Below are 19,349 nucleotides of genomic sequence, written 5' to 3'. Positions count from 1 at the left end.
AAAACATTCCCAGGTACATATATTTATTTGTTTGTTACATTTATGTCCCACATTTTCCCAACTATTTGTAGGCTCAATGTGGCTTACATAGTACTGGAGAGGCGTTACAGACTCCGGTGTAAAAAAGTATAAAGTGATGATGTGGTAAGATAAAGTTCATGTGGCACAGCCACACTAGGGAATCGTACAACGGAAGAGTTGTGTTATGTCCATTACGTTCTTTAGTTTTGTTGTGTTGCCGAGATCAGGCATTTATGTTGGATCGGTAGGATATGCCTTTTTAAAGTGGTTAGGTTTTAGTGTTTTCCGGAAGTTTAGGTGGTTGTTCGTAGTTTTCAAGGCTTTTGGTAATGCGTTCCACAATTATATGCTTATGTAGGAAAAACTGGACGCGTAAGTTGATTTGTATTTGAGTCCTTTGCAGCTTGGGTAGTGCAGATTAGGTACGTTTGTGTTGATTCGGATGTGTTTCTAGTTGGTAGGTCGATCAAGTCTGTCATATCCTGGAGCGTCACCGTAGATAATTTTGTGAACCAGAGTGCAGATTTTGAAAGCAGTGCGTTCTTTGATTGGGAATCAGTGTAGTTTTTCGCGAAGGGGTTTTGCACTTTCAAATCGCGTTTTTCCGAAGATAAGCCTAGCTGCCGTGTTTTGAGCAGTCTGAAGTTTCTTTAAGGTTTGTTCTTTGCATCCCGCATAAATTCCATTGCAGTAGTCTACGTGGCTTAATACCATTGATTGTATCAGGTTGCGAAATGTTCCCCTCGGGAAGAATTGTTTCACGCGTTTTGAGTTTCCACATTGAGTGGAGCGTTTTCTTTGTTGTGGATGTCACTTGGCTCTCTAGTGTTAAGTTGTGGTCCATTGTAACACCGAGGGCACTCTTTTTTTTTTTTTTTTTTTTTTTTTTTAATGGAGTGCAAGACCCTTTCCTGGCTGTGGACTCATGCCTTATAGGTCATTGAGCAGACCTTGCAGTGGTAGTTTAATTGGACGTACCGGGTGTTGTTGCTGGGAGATGGGTCCCCTCTGCTTCAGGGAGGTCTCAGTGAAGCACAGTGTAGATTTGTTCTGCTCTCTACCTTACTGGTTAGAAAATGTATATTGCAATCTTGGGCGGAAGTGGAGGGACTTTCAATTAGGGTTTGGCATTCCGCTATGAAAGAAATGGCGGATTGGGTATCTCATCAGCTTAGAGCGGTGACGTCTCTGCACAAGCAACAGTATCGGGATTTATGGCAGCAATACGTTGCTCTTCCCGTCCAGGGGGGAGAACTAGAGGAAAGGGGAGATCCACCCGAACCCTGTACAATGCAGGTTTTATTTTATTTATTTCAATTTTTTTTCTTTATTTAAATTATCATTTGGGGTGTAATGTAAAAAATTCATCAGAAATGAGTAGAGACAATTTTGTATATTAAAATGTTTGGGGCATAGATGAAACCTATGTTAGTGCAACCATATCTGAGATTTATTGTTGTATTGATGGTTATCATTCAGCTGTTCATTGTCCTTCTTTGTGTTGTTGACTCTGTTCTGAAATAATAAAGATATATTAAAAAAAAAAAAAAGGAAAGGGATGGTGAATAAGACTGAAAATACTATAATGCCTTTGTATCGCTCCATGTTCAACTGCACTTTGAGTATTGCATTCAGATCTGGTCACCGTATCTCATAAATGATATAGCGGAATTAGAAAAGGTTCAAAGAAGAGAGACCAAAATATAAAGGGGAGCGATAAAAAGGCATTATAACATCCTCATTTTTGTTTTCCATGCCTTTCCTAATACCTAGCATTCTATTTGCTTTCTTAGCCTCCACCACACACTGAGCAGAGGATTTCAACATATCATCGACGACGCCTAGATCCCTTTCCCGGTCGATGATTCTTAATGTGGAACCTTGCATTATGTAGCTATAGTTCGGGTTCCTCTTTCCTACATGCATCACTTTGCACTTGCTTACATTAAACGTCATCTGCCATTTAGATGACCAGTCTCGTAAGGTCCTCTTGTAATTTTTCACAATCTTCTTGCGATTTTAACAACTTTGAATAACTTTGTGTCGTCAGCAAATTTAATTACTTTACTAGTTACTCCCATCTCTAGATCATTTGTAAATATGTTAAAAAGATACCTTGTCTTTGCACAACGTCAAGGGTGATCAATGACGTGATGTTGATGCATCCCCAACATTTGATGCTGTTCTGTTGTTCTTTAGGGTTGATGCTGTTAGTCAAACTTTGAAGTGCTAAAGAACGTTTTGTAATACTTATGTCCACAGAGACCTCAAGGAGTCATCTTTTAGCAGATCGTATACCTAAACATTTCATGGTCGAGCTCAAGACAGACTGCAGGCACAAATCATGGGTGTCCTGTATTGACATTATCTTTTTGAGTACCTGTTCCACCTCCTGAAGCCACTGGGAGTTCCTCTTCATTGGGACATCAACCGAAAGCTAGTCATAGCAGCATCAAATGATTCAATGGAAATAAAAAAGACAGATGCCACCTAATACACCAATACTGGTGCAGATCTTGACCATGTAACAAAAAAACTACAAATGATGAATTCTGAGTACTTATGAGGGAAGGGGAAGTTTTTTAAAAGATGACAGCTCGGCAAAGTTCAAATATTTGCAAGCAAACATTTACCTCCTTTATAGGAGAGTGAGATGATGTACTCTCTGGAATCTGCAGAAAAAGTAAAACTGAGGTGGCCTCATATGATGATGCTAGCACAAGAACCCATTCACATGATCCGTACTCTGTTGTTGGAAGGCTCTTGAATATCCAAGAGACTTAGAATGCCACTCACCAACCAGGCTCTATCAGATGATGTCACCCCTAACATGATGACTCATTTTCCTGCATGTCCTTAAAGAAATATCAGTTTATGAAAACATTACAACATCTACAAACCAGGAACGTAAGGAGGAATTTGGATTCATCTGATACTATTTTCATTTGTTGCTTGGGGTGAGTTACATTCAGGTAGAGTAGGTATTTTCCTGTCCCTAGAGGGCTTACAATCTGAGTTTCTACCTGTGGCAGTGGAGGGGTAAGTGGCTTATCCAAGATTCCAAGGAACTGCAGTGGGGTTTGACCCCTCACTTTTCTGGTCTTAGTCCACTGCTCTATTGGGCTACTCCTATAATGTAAATTCAAAATGAAGAAAATTGGGAGTAAGAACCAAAGAACAAAATAGAACCTTTTTGCTGGTTCTACACAGGTCACCAGCAAAGTAAGCTGAAGAAGAGGAATGGAAACATCCTCTGGGGTGGGGTGGTAGAGTAGAAACCACTGTGTCTCAGGAAGGGGTATTGGAAAAGCAGATAAGAGGTGAAGAGAGAAGCAGACAGAATAAAGAGTGAATGAATCCAGGTTTATGAGTTTGCTGCTAATTGAGGGCTATGCAGTACCTCAAGACTTTGTTTATTTATCTTGGTATACTGCCTTCATCTTCAAAACAAATCAAAGTGGTTAACAATTAAAATTACAAATAAGAGTTTAAAAACAAAACCCCAAACTCCATAATGTGATAGAACAGTAACTTCCAGTCAAAAAGATAAGACAATCATTCAGACTCAGTTGTGGACCAATGTGCTCAAAACTAGCTCGCCCGATTATACAGGTTTACTTGTAAACTAACCGTTGGAGAAAGCCAATTCAAAGAAGTATATTTTCAACAATGAATGGAAAGCTATAAATGATTTTTCCAGTCACAAATATAGTGGAATGGAATTCCATAAAGCAGGAGCCAAAATTAAAAAGCTGACTTTCTTTTATTGATTCTTATAAAAAAGCAGAAAGTGAGGGAAATTATTATTGTTGCAGGCAGTCGAGTAGGGAGTGACTCTAGACCCAAAGCAAAAACATTCCAAAAGAGATTCCAAGAGTAATACGGTCTCTCTGCATAGGGAAGTATAGAAATTACCTTACTTCCACTTGTAGAAGTCTTTTGACTTTAGTCCATATCTTTTTTCCTAATTTCTGAATCTTCTTCTACCACAACCCTCTATATCTATCCTAAGCATTTTGAGGCCTATTACAGTGCTAGCTTCCTCCGTTTCTGCTGGTAGGCTGTTTCATGTATTATTGATTTTTATAAGTCATTTTTTTCTACTCTTGTTTCTTCTAGTATTTTTAAGCACTGAGCTCCAAGCCTTACAGATCATCAAGAACAAGAAACCTAAAGAATCACCTTTGGCAGATAGCAAAGCTGTACAACAGGAAGTGCAGGCTATGTGCGACTCGCTGGGTCTTCCAAAAGTGGCAGATTCCTCCATTTCGGTGTTGCTAAATAACCTGCAGAAAAAGGTACACGGCTTTTTTGATTATATCCTCTAGATATGAGTGTGCATGCATTCCTTTGATGAAATTCAGCCCCCAGGAAACAACAGAAGTACTGCTCCAATTCCATGGTAACATCAACAAATTGCTCACTGTATCTAGGGTACAGAAGAGGCAGAAATCTCACCGGCACCAGTTTTGCCTCTGGATTTTCTGCACTGCCTTTCCTTTTTCTATTTCTCAATGTCTGAATAAACATACTGTTGCCATAGAGAAAATGGCTAATATGCAGTGTTAAATCAGTGAGCTGTGTTTGCGTACAACTGTGTTCAAAGGTTAGGCAACACTGGTAAAATGTGACATTTTAGTTGTTTGGAAACTGACATTTTTTGCATGTTATAAGATGGAAGTTAAAAAAATAAAACCTCTCTCATCTTCAAGTCAGTTGACCCGCTGCCTTTATTATACTGGTTACAATGTTAAACATGACATCTTTGTATAAGATTTTATTGCATAATCTCTATTTACTTGCAGTTTTTTAGAGACTGAAAATAGCAGGTGCAAAGTTTGGACACTAGCACCCTCCTCCCACCAACTGGGTCACAACCGCCTCTGGGCGAGTCTCTTGCTCTCAAATTATCCCCAGTGATTTCTGGGTTACTGGAGTCACATTCCGAGTGGTCCCACAGTTCCCAGAAAGTATTCACAGACCCAACACACAAACCACCAGTTCAGACAGCAGAGTCGACAAACTAAACAGGTTTATTGTCACAGTGGAACAATGAACAAAAAATGTGCAATCAGCAAACAATATCAGGTAACTGAAATATGGATCAATTATAACACTAAACATTTATATGCTGACTGAACAGTACCTGGAGAGATCAGGACATATATCTGTTCACAGAGCGTTAGGAAAGAGATCTGTCTCTCTTCTCCCAGGCTAAGACTGAACTCAAAACCAGTAAAGTCCAAATGAGATAAGCTCTTGGGCCAATGAGAGCCCAGTCAACAAGATTTCAAATATATACTGCTTCTTGCTTTCTATTTGTGTCAAACTAACGCAAAAACACTCTGTTCTGTGTAACAGCTTTACAGGAAAGAAACACCACCTGCTGGCCAAATAGAAGAAACACACTTCAGAATATAATCAATGCTATGCAATACATTTTATAGGCGTAAAAACACACTGTTTCTTCACAAGTAGCCATCTCAAGCCAAAAGACAAAATTATCTGGGCAGTCCAAAACCACATAGAACAGAGTGCCCTCAGCCGTACCACACCTTTCACAAATAGGTGACTGTAAGATATGGGCCTTAAATGCATGTTTGGGAGAAGAATAGGCCCTGTGTATAACCCTAAACTGATACGCAAGTCAGCCCATTGGACCAGTTGGGGAATACTCTTAATTTTTCTCAGATGGGGGTAAATTAAGCAATCCTAAAGAAGGGCTCACCTCCCTGGTCCAGGCCTAGAGCAGAATCCCATGGTCTCGCATAGGACCCAGAGCCTGGAACAACTTATGTAAAGCTGAGGTAGTAACTTTATCCTTTGGACTATCGGGGTAAAAAAGACTGCAAGTGTTCGTGTACAGGGAATTGCATATTGCGAAGGCCCAATAAGCCAACTGCACTCCTGAATTGCCGCAGGCAATGGTTCAAATTGGTGGAGGGATCCCATAACCGTTTAAAAAAAATATAAAGAAGAAGTTCCAACCAAAGGAGCCCTGAAGTTCACTCACTGTGTTAATATCCTATTCTCCATACCAGGGGCAAATCCTCCATTGCCTTGAATAGGCAACAGTACAGAGCAGGTATGATTCCCTCCCCAGAGTCATTAGCTCTGCCCATAAGTCTCTCAAAGGTTTCAGGAGCCAACTATGTCGCACATTTTCAGGGATCAGCGAGGACGAAGCATGAAGTAAGAAGGAGAGATGCCAGAATATAAAATGATCCTTCTCTAAAGCCGCATTTTAGGTCCCCTACCTCTCCAACAAAAGATGCCTATCATCCCATACAACCTGCTTAATTCCTTCTAGGTCGGCTTTTGTGTGGGGAAATCTTGCCTGACCAATTTACTTCAATTCTTTGAAGGAGTAAGCAAACTTGTGGACAAAGGGGAGCCGGTTGATATTGTGTATCTGGATTTTCAAAAGGCGTTTGACAAGGTACCTCATGAAAGGCTACAGAGGAAATTGGAGGGTCATGGGATAGGAGGAAAAGTCTTATTGTGGATTAAAAACTGGTTGAAGGATAGGAAACAGAGAGTGGGGTTAAATGGGCAGTATTCACAATGGAGAAGGGTAGTTAGTGAGGTTCCTCAGAGGTCTGTGCTAGGACCGCTGCTTTTTAATATATTTATAAATGAGTTAGAGATGGGAATAACTAGCGAGGTAATTAAATTTGCTGATGACACAAAGTTATTCAAAGTCGTTAACTCTCGACAGGGTTGTGAAAAAGTACAGAAGGACCTTGCGAGACTGGGTGCCTAGATGGCAGATGGCGTTTAATGTGAGCAAGTGCAAGATGATGCATGTGGGGAAAAAGAGCTCGAATTATAGCTACATTGTGCAAGGTTCCACGTTAGGAGTTACGGACCAAGAAAGGGATCTGGGTGTCGTCGTCGATAATACACTGAAACCTTCTGCTTAGTGTGCTGCTGCAGCTCGGAAAGCGAATAGAATGTTGGGTATTATTAGGAAGGGTATGGAAAACAGGTGTGAGGATGTTATAATGCTGTTATATCGCTCCATGGTGCGACCGCGCACCTTGAGTATTGTGTTCAATTCTGGTCGCCGCATCTCAAGAAAGATATAGTGGAATTGGAAAAGGTGCAGCAAAGGGCGACTAAAATGATAGCGGGGATGGGATGACTTCTCTATAAAGAAAGACTAAGGAGGCTAGGGCTTTTCAGCTTGGAGAAGAGACGGCTAAGGGGAGACATGATAGAGGTATATAAAATGAGTGGAGTGGAACAGGTGGATGTGAAGCGTCTGTTCACGCTTTCCAAAAATACTAGGACTAGGAGGCATGCGATGAAACTACAGTGTAGTAAATTTAAAACAAATCGGAGAAAAATTTTCTTCACCCAACGCATAATTAAACTCTGGAATTCGTTGCCAGAGAACGTGGTGAAGGCGGTTAGGTTGGCAGAGTTTAAAAAGTGAACGGTTTCCTAAAGGACAAGTCCATAAACCATTACTAAATGGACTTGGGAAAAATCCACAATTCCAGGAATAACATGTATAGAATGTTTGTACATTTGGGAAGCTTGCCAGGTGCCCTTGGCCTGGATTGGCCGCTGTCGTGGACAAGATGCTGGGCTCGATGGACCCTTGGTCTTTTCCCAGTGTGGCAGTACTTATGTACTTATTAGGTCAGCTTAATAGGGAGAAGTTGTAAAACATACAGCCACTTTGGGAAAATGGTCATCCAAAAGAGACTAATACGTCTGCTTAAAGATAAGGGCAAGTGAGTCCACAGCTCCAGATATTTCTTAGTCTCTCTCAACATGTGTGGGATATTAGCCAATTGGAGCAAGCTTGGATTAGAGGGTAAAAAAATCCCCAAGTAGCGAAAGCTACCCCATGCCCATCTCAATGGAAAGTCCTCCCCAAAGTCCAGCTCCCGACCCCCTATTACCACTAGAGCTTCAGACTTTTGATAATTCAGCATGAAACCGAATAATCTCCATACTCGGCAAAGATCTCCAGTAGAGCCGTCAAAGAAGCCTGAGCATCTGTAAGGTGGACCAAGAGATCAATGGCAAACTCTGCAGTTTTAAAAACTTGAGGGCCAATCTGGACTCCCCGAATCTCCAGATGGTCCTGGATTTCCCGTATTAGTGGGTCCAAAGTTAGTACAAACAAGAAAGGAGACAATGGGCAGCCCTGACGAGTACCCCGATTAATCTCAAATTCCTCCAACAGTCCATCGTTAACCCAAACCCTCGCCTTCAAGTCAGAATATAACACTTGTATTGCCTGTTCAGCGGTGCCGTCCATACCATAACGATGTAAAACTCGAAACATAAAGCCCTATTGCACATGGTCAAAAGCTTTTTCAGCATCAAAGCTGATTAAACATGAGGAGTCTCCCCCCCCCCCCAAATAAATCTGTTCCAAAGAGGCCAAAACTCTCCTAATATTCTTGACCATGTAAAGCCCTTTAACAAACCCTACCTGTGAATCCAACAAAATAGAGGGGAGTACCCTTGCCATTATGTTGGCAAAGATTTTTGGCAGCAGTTTAGCTTCAACACACAATAGTGAAATGGGGTGATAAGATTCTGGGATCTCCATATCTCTTCCAGACTCTGGGATAGCTATGATCTGGGTCACTGAAAGGCTGGGAGAGAGGGATTGACGAGCGATGATGGTGTTAAAAACCTTCATAAGAGTGGGAGCGATCCCTTTCTGTAAAATACTATAGAATTTGGCCCTCGGTTCATCTGGACCCGGAGCCTTCCCCAGTGAGCTTTTCTGAATTGCCCATTCAACCTCTTCAGAATCGGTAGAATTCAAAAAGGCACAGTCATCTTCCTTGATCCGAGGAAGGTCAATATTTTCCAAATAGACTTCTGCTTCAAGGCCTAGATCCGGCATGTGAGAGTATAACCCCTTATAAAAAGGTCTTTAAAATGCGATGAATCTCATTGTCCGATCAAGTCAGCCGTCTTCCCTCCCCCCTCATCTGTAAAATCTTCCGACATCCTTCCCATGACTTAGTCATTTGAACGACCAAAGTCCTCGCCTTATTCCCAAATTTATAAAGATGATATTTGCAATAATACGCCAGTTGTTTTGCCTGCCGGTGGAGGAGTTCATTCAAAAGTGGACACTAAGTAATTGAAGCTTATTTTGCTGTATAGGTTGAGAACCAAAAAAGTGCCTAGCTGAACAGACCTGCTGTTCCAGCTGCAGGATCTCCCTGTCTCTAACTTTACTTTTATGGCTATAATAGCTAATGACCTGTCCCCTATAAATAGATTTAAAATTTTGCATGTAGGCATCCGGAAGGTCTAGCCAAGTTACTTAACAAAGGGATTCCTTTGGAAGACTGGGTTGCCGATTTCCCTCTTACCCCCCCCCCCCCCCCCCCCCCCCCCGAACGGTCCACCATGGGATCAGCTACCATATTCAGATTGCCTCCTAAAATGATTGAAATTCTCATGAAAAGGGTTAAATGATGTAGCAGAGTACATATAAACTTGTGGTTATAGATATTAGGACCATAAAAGTTACAAAACACAAACTGCTGGGCATCCAGAGTAACATGCACAACGACAAATCTCCCTGTCTCATCAGTTATTAACTATTAACTTATGCAATAACCAGGAAAGGCATTTTCGAATTCAAATAAGCACTACTGCTTTTTTGCCCACCGCAGGATCTCCATATATAGTACCCACCCACCAACATTGCATCTTTGCATGTTCAGAAGCAGTCAAGTGGGTCTCTTGAAGAAATGCCACATCGCTTGTCTGCAGTGCAAAGCCTGCAAAATTTTAAATCTATTTATAGGTGAAGAAATGCCACATCGCTTGTCTGCAGTGCAAAGCCTGCAAAATTTTAAATCTATTTATAGGTGAAGAAATCCCTCCCACATTCCAAGAAAAAATATTCATCATCATATAATTCCTGGGCATTGACACTGCCATTTAAGATTTGAAACCAAATTAAATAAGGGAAATAGTCCCAGCACGCCATCCCCCCATTACTCAAACACCCCCTCTGTATCACACCATCCCCCCGTTACACAAACACCCCCTCCATACCACATCACACATCCATACTATATCGCCAGAGCGAGCCGCCTCCTGATTCCCTCCTCTGTAGTCCTCCCTTCTCCCCATCCTCCCAACCACCCAAATAGAATAAAATCCCAAAACCAATTTTTAAAAAACTACCCAAAAGAAACCCATGACCCCAACGATCCCCACTGCTCCCTCTAGGGAAGCCAGTCACCCCAAAATGACCACCCCACCCCCTATCAGATAGTTCCACAATCTAAACCCCCACATATTAAAAATACTGTCCAACATTTATTCAAGTTCAAACATTTGTTCACTAAATAGAAGAAACATGCAACTTATAAACACCCGCCAACAGTTGTAACAGAGTGGGGCCTCTACCCCTTCAGCAACATGCAGACACTATGTGGATCCCAGTCTAAAATGGAGAAGGAAAACACTATCAGTAAAAAAGAGGATGTCTCCTGGTGTCCTCTTTTCCTCCATAGGTGTGTTGTCCCCAGTCTCTGAAGGTTCGTAGTTCAGCTAACTAAATCTCAGTACACTATAATCGCTGGCATTTTCACAGCTCCAAAAAAGATTGATATTAGATAATAAATCCCACAAGGGTTCTCTAAGGATCAGCCGGAGCACCCCCAAGCTTGGCAGAAAGTTGTGTGCCTCCTTCGCAGAGTCAAAAAAAATGTTGCTTGCCCCCATATTTAGTGTGCAACTGCGCTGGGTAAATCAGTTCAAAATGTAGCTTTCTTTCAAACAAAGATTAACAGATAGGGCTAAACTCTCGTCTCTTGGCCAACACTTACAATCTTGAAACCATAAAATTTGGTGCCCTTCATAAGAGAGCGTTTTGCCCACTCTCAGCGCCTGTAGAATTTCCTGCTTATGACAGCTCAGCAGCCCGATAACAGCCTGATAATCACTGCTCTGGGCTGCGCATTCACTTCTCTCCTGGACCCTAGGCAATGTGCCCGCTCAGTATGGAGGAGACCTGCATGACTTCTTTGAAGGAGTAAACAAACGTGGACAAAGGGGAGCCGGTTGATATTGTGTATCTGGATTTTCAAAAGGCGTTTGACAAGGTACCTCATGAAAGGCTACAGAGGAAATTGGAGGGTCATGGGATAGGAGGAAAAGTCCTATTGTGGATTAAAAACTGGTTGAAGGGTAGGAAACAGAGAGTGGGGTTAAATGGGCAGTATTCACAATGGAGAAGGGTAGTTAGTGGGGTTCCTCAGGGGTCTGTGCTAGGACCACTGCTTTTTAATATATTTACTAGCCGTTGAGCCCGTAAAAACGGGCTAGTATAGGAAGGGGGGGGTTGAAAGCCCCCCGGCCTCCGCCGAGTTCGCCGCTGCCCCTCCGAGTTCGCCCCCCCTCCCCCTGAGCAGTCGCCACCCACCTTCCACCCGGTCGGGCCCTCGCTCCGTTATTGAAACAGTGAGGGCACACAGCTCTACTGCTGAGCTGCCGTGGCCTTCCTTCTTCTTCTCTGCCTGTGCCCGCCCTCGTGTGATGCAACGTTGTCGAGGGCGGGACACAGGCAGAGAAGAAGAAGGAAGGCCGACTGCAGCTCAGCAGGGCTGTGTGCTGCGTGCCCTCGCTGTTTCAATAGCGGAGCGAGGGCCCGACCAGGTGGAAGGTGGGTGGTGGCGACTCTGGGTGGGGGGGCGTTAGCGACGGCGGTGTCCCTCGCAAATGTACAGTAGAGACCCTCTCTGTTCCACCCCCGTCATCACATATTGACGCGGGGGCGAGGCAGAGAGGGTCTCTACTGCGCATTTGCGAGTGAGTACGACACTCGCCATTTATATATATTGATAAATGATTTAGAGATGGGAGTAATTAGCGAGGTAATTAAATTTGCTGATGACACAAAGTTATTCAAAATCGTTAACTCGCGACAGGATTGTGAAAAATTACAGAAGGACCTTGCGAGACTTGGGAGACTGTGCGGCTAAATGGCAGATGACGTTTAATGTGAGCAAGTGCAAGGTGATGCATGTGGGGAAAAAAGAGCCCGAATTATAGCTACGTCATGCAAGGTTCCATGTTAGGAGTTACGGACCAAGAAAGGGATCTGGGTGTCGTCGTCGTCGATAATACACTGAAACCTTCTGCTCAGTGTGCTGCTGCGGCTCGGAAAGCGAATAGAATGTTGGGTATTATTAGGAAAGGTATGGAAAACAGGTGTGAGGATGTTATAATGCCGTTATATCGCTCCATGGTGCAACCACACCTTGAGTATTGTGTTCAATTCTGGTCGCCGCATCTCAAGAAAGATATAGTGGAATTGGAAAAGGTGCGACGAAGGGCGACTAAAATGATAGCTTTTCAGCTTGGAGAAGAGACGGCTGAGGGGAGACATGATAGAGGTATATAAAATAATGAGTGGAGTGGAACAGGTGGATGTGAAGCGTCTGTTCACGCTTTCCAAAAATACTAGGACTAGGGGGCATTCGATGAAACTACAGTGTAGTAAATTTAAAACAAATCTGAGAGAATGTTTCTTCACCTAACGCATAATTAAACTCTGGAATTCGTTGCCGGAGAACATGGTGAAGGTGCTTAGCTTGGCAGAGTTTAAAAGGGGGTTAGACGGTTTCCTAAAGGACAAGTCCATAAACCGCTACTAAATGGACTTGGGAAAAATCCACAATTCCAGGAATAACATGTATAGAATGTTTGTACATTTAGGAAGCTTGCCAGGTGCCCTTGACCTGGATTGGCCACTGTTGTGGACAGGATGCTGGGCTCGATGGACCCTTGGTCTTTTCCCAGTGTGGCATTACTTATGTACTTATGTAGTTAACTATAAGGAAGATCCTAACCAAGTCTCCAGAAAGCCACACAAGTCACTCTCACAAATCGACTCCGGCAGTCCAACAAACCACAGATTTTTGCGGTGATTCCAATTCTCCAGGTCATTTATTTTACTTTTCAGCTGGGCAAGGCGGTTCTCTGTTTGTGTCGAGGTCAATTCCAGCACGTGACTAGAGGTCTTTAGAGTATCTACTCTCTGTTGCACTACTTCAGATTCACACCGCATTTCTCTTATACTCTCCCAGACAGTCTTTTCTCTGCAATGATTTTAAGCTGATGAGAGATTGCGAGCTCCAGCACAGCTTTCACTTCTGTCACAATCTCCGCTGTCTACTCGGATCTGGGTGAAGGCTCCATCGGGCTAGGTGAGTCCACCATCTTAGTTTCAAAGGGTCGAGGGCAATCGCTCCCCTTTCGTAGCCCTTTAGACACCTTAAACGCCTGGGATTCAGTCAGCTTCCCAAACCAGCAATCTAGGAGCTATAAGGGCGGTCAGCGCTGAAGAAGGTCAGATAAACGCTGTTAGAGGGGGATTAGGGCAGTCAGTCCTAGGAGCACTGTTTAACAGCAGCTGCCCTCGAGCATAGCATCACGTGACCGTCATTCTTCTTTTTATAAATATAACCTTGACCATTTCGCAAATAAAATCGCCACGGTTATATGCACAACCACCATAAATTTTAAAAAGAAGAAAAAAAAGCAGTCATGCAATGCTGCTGTTGACCACATAAGTGCCTCTGAATCTCTGTCTCTCTTTATGTCACTATTTTATTCCTGTAATATTTTTTTTTCAGTTTATGCACATAACATTTGACAGGATCAGAAAAATAGGTACATGTGTAGAGTATTTTTGGCAGCAGCTAGACAATATCCATTCCTGTGCTTATATGCATCTGAATTTCCTATGCTGTGGGGCTTGCATGCATAAATTGGATGTAAATTGGTAAAGATGTGTATGCCCAAACACACCTACTGTTATTTCTGAAACAATGCCTTCTATTTCTCTTTCTCTGGCACACAGAGGTCTTCTATTTTTCCATCTCATGTAGCCCCATACAAATGACAACATCTCTTTCACTCAACGTGTAATTAAACTCTGGAATTCGTTGCCAGAGAATGTGGTAAAGGCGGTTAGCTTAACAGAGTTTAAAAAAGGTTTGGACGGCTTCCTAAAGGAAAAGTCCATAGAGGAGTGGAGGAGTGGCCTAGTGGTTAGGGTGGTGGACTCTGGTCCTGGGGAATTGGGGAACTGAGTTTGATTCCCACTTCAGGCACAGGCAGCTCCTTGTGACTCTGGGCAAGTCACTTAACCCTCCATTGCCCCAGGTACAAATAAGTACCTGTATATAATATGTAAGCCGCATTGAGCCTGCCATGAGTGGGAAAGTGCGGGGTACAACTGTAACAAAAAAAAAATGGACTTGGGGAAAATCCACTATTTCTGGGATAAGCAGTATAAAATGTTTTGTACATTTTTGAGATCTTGCCGGGTATTTGTGACCTGGATTGGCCACTGTTGGAAACAGGATGCTGGGCTCGATAGACCTTTGGTCTTTCCCAGTATGGCAGTACTTATGTACTTATGTACACAAATTGAACCTACTACTCAAAGGAAAACTTTTATATTGCATGCATGCTCATACGTACAATTATTTTTGCACAAATAATCATCTACAATTATTGTCTCTGTTTTATACAGTGAGATAAAGCTTTTGTTCCCCTCATGATTTCCCCTGTTATTGCATATGTGTGACACTGAATGGTTTCAGAACTTTAAACAAAATGCAATATTAGATAAAAGGAACCCGAGTAAACATACAGTACAGGTTTTTTAAATTTACTTCATTTATTTAAGTACAAAAGTTATCCATGTGAAAAAATAACTGCCCCCTTAGTTAATCAACCAATTGACCAAATGTAATTGATAATTAGGTTCAGCTTATTGAACACAGCCAGGCATGATTACAGATAACCCTGTTGAATCTAAAGCTCATTATATATTGAACCTTATCATGAGAGTGAAGTAGTCGCCACAAAGTTTCTACAAGAACTATGCCATGATTAAAAGAAATTCTAGAAGTGATTAAAAAAAGTTGTTGAAATCACAACCATTTATAAAGCTATGGGACTGCACCGAAATACAGTGAAAGCCATTATCTCCAATTTAAAAGACTTTACGAATTGCTTTCTGCCTATTGCAGAATTCATTATGAAGTAAGCTCTGTCTGTCTGTCTGTCGGACATACTACTACTCATTGCTCTTCTTCTATCTCTGATCCCCATCCCAGTTCCTCTTTCATCCCCATCCCATAACATTACATTTTTGTTTTTTCTGTCCTCTCTGTATTAGGGAAACCAGCTACCATCCCTTAATCCACTCTGTTTTGAAACTGTCTGTCCCTCTCTGGCTTTGTTTCTACCACTGTTCAAAAATACTGTGACTAAATTTCAGCAAAATGTATGTTTACACCATAATCAAAAGCTGGAAAAATATTTTCCCATCTCTTGTGTTTTTTGCATTTTGGCTGGGACATTTGAGGTCTTTTCCTCCAAAATTTTAGTTAAATAAACAAAAAAAGTTTAAAACGCAAAAAAACACAAGAGAGGGGAAAACATTTTTTTCAGCTTTTGATTATGGTGTATTTCTACCACACCACAGCTCCTCACATATTCAGTTTTCATTAATTGTGTTTGAAGCTTTGTTGATCAGACACACTGATTCTAGACCCCCAGTTTTAAAGAAACATCAGATTGTGCTTATGTATTCTGAAGAACTTTTATCCCATTTCAGGTAACAGATATTCTTAGCAAACTAAAGAAGAGCCATGTGGGAGAGCCCCTGCTGAAAGTGGAATTAAACTCTGAGCAGATGGTGAGTGAGCAGTGTTCTACAATGCAAGAACTGACTTGCCCAGTCAGAAGGCATAGAAGACTCAAAAAGCTTACTTGCCAGCATGTTGGTTATATGCGTTTATTTTTATTTTGTATTTATGGAAGAAGTAGATAAACATAAATATTATAATATCAGTTTGTATGATGAGACACATATAATTTATTGTTATTTGGATTTTAGATTTCATTGCTCATTGCTCCAAAGTGAGTTATGTACAGTAAGCATATCCCTACCCAAGAGTTTACACTCAAAAGGGTCTGCTTTCAAAGCTGTGTTACTGGCCAATTAATATGCATTAGTTGGCAGTAACATGTTGGTAATAATTCAGCTTAGGACACAAATGTTCACTTCAACATATTATTGAGCTTTGAAGCATGCAAATGTGGACAAAGAATCTCTTTGTGTAACGAACAACACAGCTTGTGCTTTAAAGTTTGCAAGCTGCATTACATATGGAACATTAACTCTACCTTCAAGAGGTGTTAGCTTCTTCCAGGGTCACTCCTGGGTATGCTTTCAGAGGGGCCAGTGAATGGTCAAAATAGTCTCCCCACCTCAACAGATTTGCAGGTCCCCCTGTCTGCTGCTCCTGCAATCCCTTTATTTATTTTTTCCATTTCTAGCTTCCCATAATTCCAGAACCTATGGGATAGTTGTTCCATCAACCAGCAGGTGGAGATGGAGAACTGAAAACTGAGCTGAGACATATCTTTCTTCTTGTCCAGTCCAGCGCCTCAATATTTTCTAATTCCAATTGATGGATGGACACTTTTTTCAGCCTCTGGTTCTGAGTGCTTTGCTCCTGGTCTATTTGGTCAGTTGGTCCCCAGTTGAGCTTTGCAGATGGCATGAGTCTGCAGAATTTTATCTGGAGGTCCTCAGATCCCTGTCTATGGTGCCCTGTGAATTTATTTCTTCCCTCCCTTCACCTCTGTTTCCTGTGGAGCTCTCCTTTCCAGCACAACAATCTTTAAAAAGAAAAAAAAAAAGAGAGAGAGAGGTTTTGTGGAGAGCGTGGGATAAATTATCAGTCCTGAGCCTTTCTCATCTATGGTAAGACTTGTGGAGACTGAGAGTTTGGGGAGAGCAGCTGGCATTGTTAAGTCCGAATTAAGTTTGACTCGGAACCACTTAGAAGGCTGCCAGTTCTACTTGGTATAGGAAGAGGGATCCTGACTCGTTGCTTGGGACACATTGTTCTGTGCTTGTGACAGGCGGGGCAAATGACAACTCTCATAGAGCCAATTAAACAGTCTTCCCGCTGTGGGACACACCGGCCGGTGCTGTTTGCCGTGCATGCAAGCCAGGAATCAGACAGAACGTGGAGGAAAAGGTCAGCGGCTGCATGTCTTCAGATTTTGTGCTGCTTCCGACTGTGTTGTTGTCTTCGAGCAGTTTAATACAGGAGAGCGCAGTAACGGGTGCCATTTAGTTGGGACCAACTGGCAGCGAGGAGCAGCCTCTGTCTGATCACACATGGGGCATAGCTGCAATTTTACAGCCTTGGGGCCCAACAGAGCATTCAGCTGCATTGGGAAATTTGTTTTCTCCGGAGTTTATATTGCTCTTAAACTAGACCTGTTTACTGAAGCAGGGACTGTCTGTGTTGCTGAAAGGTGCTTCAGTTTTTTGTCCCGCTGCCCCTCTGACGCCTAAGATATCTCGTTTAGACCTATCAGGAGTGGGCAGATGAGGAACAAGACAGAGGAGGGAAAGTACTGAGCCTGTTTCATAAAGAGGAGCTCACTACTCTTATTTTGGAGGCACTGGTGGTACTTTCCATTGAGGAGCCTTCTGCTTTGTTGTTGGGAGTTCCATCTTCATCAATCATGAGGGGGCTTAGAGAGCCTTCTGAGGCCTTCCCGACACATCCAGTATAGGAAGCTAGAAGCCTCGCTGAAACAAGCCTTTGAAGTGGCCTCACTGGGCCTTCAAGTGACAGTGTGCAGTTTGTTCGTGGAAAAAACGAGCCTGAAGTGGCATCGGCAACACAAGACTGGCACCATAACGCCCATCTGGAAGCAAGGTTGGTCTACTTGGCAGATGCTGTTTGACATGGCTGTCATGGCATGTTGGCAACTATGGTTGCGGCATCGGGCAGCAGATGCATCACTTTGGTGTAAGCTGCTATTTGGAAAAGATCTCAGTAACTTGGTGAAAGAACTGGGGGGAAAACTAAGCCACAGTGGTTGCTGGAGGATAAATCCAAAGCCTCTTGTTGTCCATCTTTATGAGTCTCTCGATCTTGATTTTGAGACAGCAGATGATACCTGCCTAGTCATCAGCAATGTGGTCAGAAGTCCCACTTTCAGGCATGCTAATTGTCCTTTTGTGCGGACAGGAAATTCTCTTATCAGTCAACTAGAGCGCCCAGTGCCTCCAGAGTTTCTCAGTGATGCGAGGCTGGTCCAGTCTTCTTTTCCTCTGTTGGGAGGACGTCTTCAGGAGTTTCAGGAGGAGTGGGCCAAAATAACATCAGACTAGTGGGTTCTGGATATTCTTAGAGAAGGTTACATGATGGACTTCTCCTGCCACATTAGAGATTTCTATGTTTTGTGTTGCTGGGCCATCGCTTCCAGTTCAGAGCTTTGCCCTCCTGTCTCACCACAGATCAGAGAGCGTTGTACCAAGGTTATGGTGGTGATGATGGTGGCAGCGGTCTTTCTTCAGCACCAGGGAATCAATGTTCACCCATATCTCGATGGCTGACTGGCGCATTCTTGCGTCGTCCTATTCAGACAGCGTGGCAGCAGCAGACAAAGTTGTTTGTCTTCTGCTTTCGCTGGGTTGGGTGATCAATTTTGAGAAGAGTAAACTAACTCCATTACAGATGCTGGAGTATCTGAGCATTCTGTTTGACATAGCATAGGAGAGGATCTTCCTCACTGAGTGCAGGAGGTCAATTTTTGCTGGAAACAGGCCGCTTGGGGCCTCCCTTTCATACACCATGGAACCTTAATTTAGTCCTTCAGACTCTTCAGAAGCCTCATCAGCTACTCTGGATGGGCTCTTTGAAATATCTTACACTAAAGACAGTGTTCTTGGTGGCTGTTGCGTCGGCACATAAGGTTTCAAAGCTTCAGGCTCTCTTGTTGGGATTCGCCTCTTCAAAAAAAAAAAAAATAATAATAATAATCAGGTCATATCCAGACTCCCAGTAGGGACATGTGTAGGAGACTGGATGTCAGTCCTGGCCTACCAGGATATCCAGCCCCACTGGCTCCTGCTTTTTTTTTTCTTTTGGTTGAAGAACTTGTTTTTCTTGGAGTTTACTGAGCCAATATGAGATCCACTCTGGAGGTGCCACAGTTGACCATAGTAGAGCCGCATCTGCTTAGCTCAGTCCTTATACTTCAGGGTCCAAATGTGCTTTGCTCAGAAAATCTGTCTGACAGTTAATGTTAGTCATGTGTACTACTGCAGAGGAACTCCATCCTAGCCTAAATCTGACCCACTTACCAGGGCACCTGAGGGCTACTACTTTCCCTCAGCTTTGTTTCCATCACCAAGTTGTACCTTCTTGCCTACAAACACCTGGATACTACCTTATCCTCAAGCTAGATGCCAGGATTGCTGGCGTGCTAGATGGCTG

The 19,349-nt window shown here is 42.8% G+C and overlaps 1 protein-coding gene across 2 annotated transcripts in view; it reads left to right on the top strand.

The window, feature by feature from the left end:
* FAM98B (family with sequence similarity 98 member B) overlaps positions 1–19,349 on the top strand; it is a 114,153-nt gene that overhangs the window by 39,744 nt on the left and 55,060 nt on the right. For both annotated transcript variants that reach the window (XR_003943345.1, XM_030214503.1), the window contains exons 4-5: positions 4,141–4,319; positions 15,656–15,736. Coding sequence is in view for 1 of the 2 variants with exons in the window: in XM_030214503.1 (XP_030070363.1) it covers positions 4,141–4,319; positions 15,656–15,736 (260 nt within the window). In the remaining variant the exon portion in view is untranslated. The remainder of the gene's footprint in view (positions 1–4,140; positions 4,320–15,655; positions 15,737–19,349) is intronic.

Source organism: Microcaecilia unicolor, chromosome 9 (assembly GCF_901765095.1).
Source record: "Microcaecilia unicolor chromosome 9, aMicUni1.1, whole genome shotgun sequence".
In the NCBI taxonomy this organism is placed as follows: Eukaryota; Metazoa; Chordata; class Amphibia; order Gymnophiona; family Siphonopidae; genus Microcaecilia; species Microcaecilia unicolor.
Note: the sequence above shows the minus strand (reverse complement) of the source record. Positions and strands in the feature narration are given on the sequence as shown.